The following is a 10,858-nucleotide window of genomic DNA, read 5'->3' as shown; positions in this document are numbered from 1 at the left end:
TATAGTCGACGGCGATACGAAGGAAGATTATTACGGTACTGCAACCATGATGGCCATATTTTTCTTTCTCCTTTGCCCTCGTGCTTCTGATCGTTTTCGTTCGACGCTCTCCCCGGATACATCGGTACCGCAAAACGTTTAGTACCTGTCCCGTTAATAATATTTGCTTCCCCAACCCTCTCTTTCCCACGAGACTATCCTGACCTACCTCACTGAAGTTTGTGGCACAACTGGCGCATAACTGGTCGCTCGGGTGACTTCTACACACTGGATCCGGAATTACATCGACAAAATTTATTAATACATAAAGATACTTTGATCAAATTTTTTTTTATTAAAAAAAATAATTAGTTATTGCATTTTCCTATAATTTCTTTTTTTAGCCATTTTCTAAAACTATATGTATAGTATATCTCTTTTAATCCCTGGAGGCCACACCTCTACCCAGTCACGGTAGTCACACAGGTGCAATTCGGGATTTTGTATTTTTAAGTTTTAATAACTTTATGTGTAATTATTCAAATCAAACTCAAATGTATATACTTTATAGATAGGAGTACCATTTTCCGTAGAATCCGATAGAAATACTTGCAGAAGAAATACTTGCAGAAGTAAAAAAGATGATTAACATAATGAGAAATCACGATATTCAAAACAAGATTTTCAATTTATGCTTTTCCCAAATCGCATCTGTGTGGTCTTTAGGGATTAATATGAATAAAAATTAAATTAAACATAAAAATAAAAATCACAGTATATAATTAAGATCTCAGTTTTTAATCTTTATTTGTTTACAATTGTGTTGAAGCTTATTTAGAAAAAATTTTTATTGTTGCATTCTTTGAATTTTGATTACAGTAAAATTATATTTAGAATTAAAGAATCTTGATAGTTTAAAGTTTATTAGTTCAGAATGTTTTTTTTTTAATAATATTTTCTCTTAATAATTTATATTAAAATCTTAATATTGCTTATAAATAATTTACCATAATATTATATAATAGCCAACATTGATTGCAAGGTTTAGTTAGATTTTCGTGAAGTCAATCAAAATCTAATTAAAGCCTTGAAAATTATTTCAATAAACAAGTCAGAGTTGTTTCGATAAACGATTACTATCATGCTAAAATTATACATTGTATAAATAAGTAGATGTAAATATCTGTTAAAAACCAAAATTATGCTGAGAAATTAATTACTTGTCCCTAGCAAGTGTCATCGGAGCAGATAACAATTCTCATGCAGCTTCATGTTTCTATCACGTTCCATTCATGCTCTTGCAGCGAGGGTATTATAGCTGCTTCGTATCTCTCTCGTGAACAACTGCCGCCTCATTATTTAGCACTTCCCTCATTAATAACATCTTATTATTCAGCAATATCGTCTTTATTATGTAACAACTGTCAACTTAAAGCTACAGCTAGTAAATGTTTTTTCCTAAGATATACATAATAATCAATTTATGATGTAATTATGTCTTTTACATTTCTATATAGCTGAATTTGAACACAAATATTATATTTAATACTTAAATTATTAAAACAGCTTGTAAAAGAGTTGTAAATGAATAATAACTTACAAAATATTGGTAAATAAAAATTAACTTTGTTTTACAAAGAAATATTAAAATTTAATATGCTGATAATGCTACATATTTTACATAAAACATAGCTATACATTTTTTTGTATCAAGCTTAAGATCCTTTTAATAGATATTCATTAAATTGTACGTATTCTTTAATTATGCAAAAATACAACCAAAATTTTGTATAAGTTGTACTATAGTACTTTTTACTATGCGATATAAGATATATAAAATTAATCTAATTTTATAAATAGCTTAAAACATTACAAAACAGTCATTAATTTGCACTAATATCTAATATACATAAAATATGTTTGTTGCTTTGCGTAATAATCTTTTACAATAACAAAATAGTTAGCTTTTCTATTATTAAATTAAAATAAAATATAATTTTATAAAAATTAAAATATATTAATCTGTTTAAAAATTATTAAATTGTCTTTTAATAGAAAAATCAAATATAAAAAATCAAATTCAACCAGCAAACTTTTCGTTATCAATTTTGTCTTTAAATAATTTTAACAAATTTTTTTTAATTAATCTATTAATACGCTATCTAATAAATAATAATAATTTTTTTAAATTACTTTTGCTTAAGGTTTTGTCTCTTTAAAACAACCTTTTACTCAAAACATATCAAACACTTTTTAATTATTTTAAATATTTTAATATTTATGAGAAAAAAGTAAAAAATGAAATCATTCTCATCTGAAATCTTTCTCAACAGTTTTTTCATGTATTTGCTAATTAATGTCTAACTTTGTTTGGAAAATGGCCATATTTTGCCGAATACCAAGATTGCGGTATCAGTTCGTTCCAATGTAACATCCATATAGTTTCATTTCGGATCGGTAGAATTTTATTCTTGTGATTGTCGTCTTCTTGCAAGAATGATTTTTTAGGGAGTAAATTGGGAAATATAAAAAAGTACACAAGCTCCACTACACTGATGAAACTGAAGCCGATGAAAACGCCACATATACCGCCAATTTCGCCTACAAAATAACCGTTTTTATGATACAATGTTCCATAGCACGAAAGAATAAGATAATTTGATGAAACGGCCGCGTGTTTTTAGTATTTACTCTTAAAGAAAGCTTTACTTGCATGTATTAGCGATTTATGTTGTAAAAGAGATAACAAATTTTTACAGCAATTTTTTTTTTACAAGTTCGTTATTCTTTTATCAATGTAAATCAAATCAAGAGACACGGTAGTGGCTCGCGCCAAGTGAAAGCGCAGCGCGAGCCCGACCGTGCTCTTTACGCGAGTACGCGACTTGCGAGCACTCGAGATTATTGAATCTCAGAAACGGTTAAATCGATCGAGTTTCTAAGTAAGCTCAATCGAAAGCTTGGGGTCGATTTATATTAGAAAACTATTTTTATTTTTTCTCTACATGTCCTATGAATGGAGATATCGCGACGCAAAGTCCGAAAAGCCAAAATTTCATTTAAGATACGTCGTCGTCATCGTCAACCTTGTTGGTATCTCTGCGGGTAGTGCGGGTGCCGAAAATGAGGGACGAAAATCCATTTCGCTCATCTACTACCGTGTGGCGTTCGCATCGTCACTATAGCACCGTATATGGCAATGTATAAGTCACGTGGTCACCAGTGGCTCGCTCGCGCCGTGAATTAGTTGTGTGAAGATGATAGGTTATATATGAGGTTTTATTATTATTAATCATTGACACCAATATAAATTAATTAATTAATCAGAGAGTAACATAGCTCAATTTATCGATGAGGTAGATGAGATGTTGCGTGATGTAAAATGTGTATTATTGTTGTAATTGTCAATGATAATGTTGTAAGGATAAAGTAAAGAATAAAAATAGTATAATATTGATTGACAATTACAGCAACATTTTTTATCCAATACACAATTCTTCTACATCATACAATATTTAATCTCTCATCGACACTAATATAAAATTACAGAGCTATTTTATTTTAACAGGTCACATAAGTTGCTTCGGCCACAGGTCAGCTCCTGTCAAGTGACATGTGTAGTGGAGGTTAAATTATTTATTTAATGATTTTAATCATTGACACCAATATAAATTAATTAATTTCAGAGAGTAACATAGCTCAGATTTATCGATGAGGTAGATGAGATGTTGCGTGATGTAAAATGTGTAATTATTGTTGTAATTTCAATGATAATGTTGTAAGGATAATAAAGTAAAGAATAAAAATAGTATATTGATTGATTGACAATTACAGCAACATTTATCCAATACACAATTCTTCTACATCATACAATATTTCATCTCTCATCGACACTAATATAAAATTACAGAGCTATTTTATTTTTAATTTTAACCGGTCACATAAGTTGCTCTGGCCACAGGTCAGCTCCTGTTAAGTGACATGTGTAGTGGAGGTTAAATCATTTATTTAATGATTTTTAACATCTCATCTATTTAATCATCGTTCATTAAGATTTTCCACTTGTGTCGATGAAATAAATGAGATTGACACAAATGTAAAATTAAATAATCAGAGAATAACATAGCTCAGATTTTATACTGGTGTTGATGAGGTAGATGAGATGTTGCATGATGTAGAAAATGTGTATTATTGCTGTAATTGTCAATCATGTTATAAGGATAAAAACTATCATCATCACCAAGGTATTACTTTTGTCACCAAGATACAATTATATGTTACTAGTAAAGAATAAAATAGTATTGTTAAAACCATTTATTTGATTTGAAATTTTGTTAGATAATTAATATTGATTGACAATTACAGCAACATTTAACCAATACACAAATCTTCTACATCATACATCTCATTTCTCATCGATACTAATGTAAAATCAGAGAGCTATTTTATTTTAATAATCGGTTACGCAGGTTGCTCGGGCCACGGGTCAGCCCGTGTCAAGTGACATATGTAGTATTGGTTAAATCATTTATTTAATGATTTTTCAGGAAATATATTATTTAAATTAAATTAGTGACCAAACATAATTACCTTTTTAAATAAAAATGTAAAAAGGGCTCCAAGTGTGTGGGCTTCTTTAAGGGAAGACAGAAATTCAAGATAATCGTTTTCATCAAATTCAACTTAGGCATGGTTCCAAAACATGCTCTAAAGAAAAATTTTATTTAAAAATTTATAGTATTATATCCGTTATATAAACTTTAACTTCTTAGTAAAATTTTTCTCAAAGAGAAAGTTTTAGAGTGTAACCTTAAGTGGTCTATAAAACTAAGTAGTTTATAAAAAAATATAAAATGCGTGATATCCAAACAAAATTACCTTTTTAAAAAGGGTAAAAAAAGCGCCAAGTGTGTGATTTTCCTTTAACAAAAAATTTACAAAATTCAAGATATTCAATCTAAGTGATAGATACATTAAATTCAATCTAAGTGGTCTATAAACATTACAAAATGCGTGATATCCCAACAAAATTACCTTTTTAAAAAAGGTAAAAAAAAGCGCCAAGTGTTTGGTTTTTCCCTTAAGCAAAAAAATTATTGGATGTTTTAACCTAAGTAATATAAGAAAGAAATCACAAATTCAAGATAAAATTTTTAATCAAATTCAACCTAAGTGGTATATACTTTTGGATGGTTCAACCTAAATATTATACTCACACATAAATTAACTTCTCTACAATAATAATGATATCTAAATATTTTGCGCCAATTATAAGAACAAATATTTTTATAAAAACTAAAACATTATTACTATTCTTTAGCCAGTTTTTATAATACAAAATTTTTTAGATTTGACACTATAAAATTAAAGTATTACGTTTTTTTTTTCTACAAAAGTAATGATATATATAGAAAATGCGCCAACTATAAAGTAGATGTTTATACAAGCTAGAACATCTACTTTATTATGCTTTGGCTGACATTATAGTTTAATTTTTTATTAAGCCCGTATCAGACTAGAGATTGATATTGAGATTGAAATGAAATATAACCAATTAGTTAGTCAAATTCTAATTCAATCTCAATCTCAATCTCTAGTCTGATATAGCTTTGATTGTCTTAAGTTTGTCTTTAGATACAATTTCGTTAATTACGAAGTATTTTAACGATAAACTTAAGAAGATTCTTAAATATAAGATTAAACTATAAATATTAGCCTTTTGTATTAAATATTGGCTGCTGTGCGCCGATACGAGGCTGCTGTGCGCCTGCAAAAAACAATTGTCAGGAAGTATATTGGCAAAGAGTAAAGAAAATAATATTGAGCTGGTAAATAAGTTTTAATACAAACAAATTATAAATATTACAAATAAATATTTTAATACAAATAAATATTTTACTACAAAAACTTGGCGCTGCTAAACCGAATAATTTGCCAGCTCTTCCTTTTTCTCTTGTATGTGCATCTGAATGTGTGTGTGTGTGTGTGTGTGTGTGTGTGTTTAGTATATAACTTAGTTTATAGAGAAGCGATTTACTTAAGTTTAGTATAATATAACTTATTAGTTTATAAGGAAGCGATTTACTTTTAAGAAAGTAGTATCTGTCTCTTATGCGTGCATACGTTCGAATACCTGTCTCTCTCTTTTTCTTTCTCTCATGCATGCGTATATGTTATATGTATTGTTTTAATATGTAAGTGAGATTGTAAGAAAATGATTTTGTATTAAAGCAAATTATTCGGTTTAGCAGCGCCAAGTTTTTGTAGTAAAATATTTATTTGTATTAAAATATTTATTTGTAATATTTATAATTTGTTTGTATTAAAACTTATTTACCAGCTCAATATTATTTTCTTTACTCTTTGCCAATATACTTCCTGACAATTGTTTTTTGCAGGCGCACAGCAGCCTCGTATCGGCGCACAGCAGCCAATATTTAATACAAAAGGCTAATATTTATAGTTTAATCTTATATTTAAGAATCTTCTTAAGTTTATCGTTAAAATACTTCGTAATTAACGAAATTGTATCTAAAGACAAACTTAAGACAATCAAAGCTATATCAGACTAGAGATTGAGATTGAGATTGAATTAGAATTTGACTAACTAATTGGTTATATTTCATTTCAATCTCAATATCAATCTCTAGTCTGATACGGGCTTAATAAAAAATTAAACTATAATGTCAGCCAAAGCATAATAAAGTAGATGTTCTAGCTTGTATAAACATCTACTTTATAGTTGGCGCATTTTCTATATATATCATTACTTTTGTAGAAAAAAAAAACGTAATACTTTAATTTTATAGTGTCAAATCTAAAAAATTTTGTATTATAAAAACTGGCTAAAGAATAGTAATAATGTTTTAGTTTTTATAAAAATATTTGTTCTTATAATTGGCGCAAAATATTTAGATATCATTATTATTGTAGAGAAGTTAATTTATGTGTGAGTATAATATTTAGGTTGAACCATCCAAAAGTATATACCACTTAGGTTGAATTTGATTAAAAATTTTATCTTGAATTTGTGATTTCTTTCTTATATTACTTAGGTTAAAACATCCAATAATTTTTTTGCTTAAGGGAAAAACCAAACACTTGGCGCTTTTTTTTACCTTTTTTAAAAAGGTAATTTTGTTGGGATAATATTTACATGCTATTTTTTTCTCTTAGTTGCTAAATATATAAACACATACACACACCCGCGTGCGCGTATTTCATTCATCTAGATAGTCCATTTCTAGTCGGAATCGACAATTAAAAATATCATTATTCCATAGAGCATGATTTGATTTATTCTTCAAAATTTTCAAGATTTTTAATAAAAATCACTTTCTTTTACTTTAAAAGAAATATACATTTCGTTTAGGACATCTTGTATAATAAAATTTACAATTTTTATTTTCTAATGTATATTAATTATATGTATTAAAAAATATTTAAAATTAAATGTTTGGAATCATAAAAAGTCAAATGTCTAGTAAACTTTTTTATGTTTCTCATAATATATTTCTCGTTCCAGCAATTTGTTCGCAAAGTAAGTACCAGCAACTAGAAATTGTGCTCTATGTGAGAAGTATTATCTTTTTTTCACAGAAACTAGACTGAAGTAGAGAAACGTTATACACATTCGGATATTAAAATTCCATTTTTGAGAACCCTCGGGCATCCTACAGAAGACGCGGGCAGAAAATTTCTCTTCCACTACTCTATCTCCGCTACATGTTATATCTTTTTCATATGTTTTGTATCAACTGTGAAAAAGATTTACGTTGGTTTTCATATCAAACGCAACGGTGATTCTTTATAATTTCTTTTTTTGCAGTATGTTGATTAAAGATATTAAAAATAAAAATAGAATTACAAGTAAGCATTATCTTTTCAAATCTATGAATATGAAGCGTGTCGTAATATTAGATATAGATATTTTAATTAGAAATAGTTCAATAAAAACATTAACTTTGTCTACACTTTTTACATCATTTTTAATTGTTTTATAAAATTATTTATATAGATTTTACTAAAAATTTTTTTAAAAGTAAATTTTATAATAAACAAGTAAAATAATTGAATACATATTTGCAAAATCTATTTGAAAAACTATAAATTAAGAAAAAAACTTATATGTATCTATAATTAATTTTATATCAATTGAGTTTATTTTACTTCTTTAAAATCTTTTAATCTAATAAAAATATGTCTATTAAACTAAATAATATTAATAATCTATGTAAAAGTTCTGATTTACAGAATTTAAACTTATGCTCTTTTTTCAAGTATAATTTCTTAACAATCTGTACTTACTCATAACTTCGTACCAGTAAATAGCCACATCTTGTTTCAATATAATTGTGCCATATTTTGAGAAGTATACATGCAGCACTCCTTCATTAGTAATATTGTAATTCCATCTAAAATTACGCAACAAAAATATCTTGACATTTTTTTTAAGAACAATATTCAAAATATTTCAATCTTTATATTAACAAGGACAATACATACAATAAGTTAGTATTGAATGCACCGGGAGACATGTAACTCCTCCAAGTAGATACTTCGTAATTAAAATCCTCACAATCAGGATAACAATTGTGACAATGCAAACCGTTTTTTTCTTGTTTAAAAATGTTGTTTGTATCTTCATGAGGCAAAATCATCATCCATTTAGCTATTCCAGAGAGAAAACGAAAAAATAATAAGTATTTATAATCATAATTAACTTCTTCATACAATTGTCGACTTTAATCGATAGCTGTCAATGTATAATTGCGAACTGTATTGAATAGGTTAATAATTTATTTGTATAATAAATTATAAATAATATAAGTATTAAATAATAAAAAATATAGATTAATATACAGAAACACAATTAATTAAATAATATTCTTATTTTTAGCTTAGAAATAAATTTCTAAATTGTACAAGAAATATGGAAGAAATCTTAATATGATGATATAGTAATATTACAATATTAAATTAGCAATCAGTTTAATAATAATAATACTAATTAATAAGAAACTGTTATATGATGTAAAGAACTTATCCTTCCCTCAAATACTGTAAAGAATTTATTACAAAAAATAACACATTAGTTAAAGAATCTAGATTTTCTGTCCTTCCATGGTGGATGGTTTAGTCAATTCTATCATTGAAGCATAAATATCATTTGTAAAAAAAACGGAACATTCAGGTTTTCTAATTGAAATATTATACTTTGTAATAATTTCTTTAAAATATTTGAAAAAAAAATCTTATTAACATTATTGCTGTAATAATCGCTCGTTAACATCATCATTAGTAATCTTTAGTAATCACATCTCCGAAAAATTTAATAATAATAACATGGGATCTTAAAAAAAAATCTTGAAAAAAAAATTTTTTAAACATTTGTACTCAAGAATTCATAACTCTTTCAATTTTTAGTTACTTTTATTTTTAATTTTTTTTTTAATTTAGTACTGTTGATTTAAAAATTTGTTGGGGGTCAGATAGACCGGGATAATTACTAAAGGTTAAATTTATTATTAAATTTAATATTATAATGTTACTATTCTTTATCAATTTAGAACTAGGCTGACCAAAAATTTATTCGGCGTGCATTTAAAGAACTTAAAAATGTGTATAAAATTACATAAAAAATATTAGCACAAAGATCTAGCCTAATAATCTAAACGAGACTATTCTTTAATAAATATAAAGTCATAAAAGTATTTATGTAAAATAATAACTGTTTTGGAATTAACAATATAATAACATTTACACTTATACTTAGATAAGCACTGTAAGTCTAGATTGTTGCAAATACGGAGTGAATCTGAAACATATAACAAAGACATTTTATACAGAAATTATATAATTTATTATAAATATTTATAAAATTAACAAAAAGAGAATATTTGAAAAAGTAACTTTAATTAAAGTTTTTTGAAACAAATTTTTTAAAAATTAGATCAAATTTTTGAAACTAAATTAGATATTTACATTTTATCATAACGTTCCTATTTCTAACATTAAAATATGTGTGAACATATTACATAATATAAAAGAAATTTAAAGTTTACAATTTTAAATATCAACATTATATTCGTGAATTGCGTGTAGAGTGTAATTAAAGTAACGTATAGAAACATGATAAATTTAAATATTAATCAATTATATATTTTTAAAAAATTATATGCTTTTGCTACTACTAAATTTATCATTAAAAATTAGATTGTTTATATTGCCAAAAATCGTTGTCTGTTTTCTTTATTTCTTTATAAATTTAACAAGTAAAAAGGTTTATAACATATCGTACAATATTACAGTCATCAGATAAAGTTACGTTATCATAAGAAAATCTACTTTCAGCATTTAAATAAAAATATAAAAAATAAGAATTTGCAAAAAAATTTTCATATTTTGAGCAGTATAAGGAAGAATGGGGAATACGCCGTGTAGTAACGCGAGCGTCGTTGCACGTGTTGTTGATTAATATGGAGAACGGAGGAGGCAGCCGCGAGAAAAACGACTCCAAGCACGCCCTGCTATCGATGGAGCGCGAGAAAAAGAGCAATCGAAGCGGCTTTAAAACGAAAGGACGGAGATAGGAATACTCGGCGTTGCATGCGGCACGGTGCCGTTTTCAGCGAGTTCCTCTTCTTTGCTAGAACCTCGGCCACGGTAAGTTAATCCTACAGAGCGATGCTTCACGCGATCCGCTTTAATGCTTTAAGCCACCCGTGGTAAAGCCTCGTTAGAAAGCTCGCGAACGCGTACACCTCGCAATGCAGCGCGCAACGTTCCTTTACAGATTGCCACCCACGCCTCTCGACTTCGTGATAGAAGAAAGAAATCGTCGAGATGTAAGAGAATGTACAGGTTTAGGGAAACCCGA

The 10,858-nt window shown here is 27.4% G+C and overlaps 1 protein-coding gene and 1 long non-coding RNA gene across 2 annotated transcripts; one reads left to right on the top strand and one right to left on the bottom strand.

The window, feature by feature from the left end:
* Nucleotides 1-1,608: 1,608 nt before the first annotated feature.
* Nucleotides 1,609-9,654, bottom strand: LOC114255519 (pickpocket protein 11). The gene is made up of 3 exons (XM_028194498.2): nucleotides 8,485-9,654; nucleotides 8,287-8,393; nucleotides 1,609-2,580 (listed from the first exon to the last, which is right to left on the bottom strand). Exons 1-3 carry the CDS (start codon nucleotides 8,640-8,642, stop codon nucleotides 2,333-2,335), a joined length of 513 nt encoding a protein of 170 aa, XP_028050299.1. The 5' UTR covers nucleotides 8,643-9,654; the 3' UTR covers nucleotides 1,609-2,332.
* LOC118644524 lies at nucleotides 2,799-4,810 on the top strand. The gene is made up of 2 exons (XR_004962297.1): nucleotides 2,799-3,335; nucleotides 3,548-4,810. It is a non-coding gene; the product is annotated as an uncharacterized LOC118644524 (long non-coding RNA).
* Nucleotides 9,655-10,858: the final 1,204 nt, after the last annotated feature.

The sequence above is a fragment of the Monomorium pharaonis genome, chromosome 2, assembly GCF_013373865.1.
Source record: "Monomorium pharaonis isolate MP-MQ-018 chromosome 2, ASM1337386v2, whole genome shotgun sequence".
Taxonomy (NCBI): Eukaryota; Metazoa; Arthropoda; class Insecta; order Hymenoptera; family Formicidae; genus Monomorium; species Monomorium pharaonis.
This window is presented reverse-complemented; position numbering and strand designations above follow the sequence as displayed.

Coding starts and splice junctions, on each gene's coding strand:
- LOC114255519 (XM_028194498.2), bottom strand. CDS start 8,642: ATGATGATTTTGCCTCATGAAGATACAAACAACATTTTTAAACAAGAA. Junction 8,394..8,484: donor GCATTCAATACTAACTTATT/GTATGTATTGTC, acceptor GCGTAATTTTAG/ATGGAATTACAATATTACTA. Junction 2,581..8,286: donor TTACTGGTACGAAGTTATGA/GTAAGTACAGAT, acceptor GTTATTTTGTAG/GCGAAATTGGCGGTATATGT.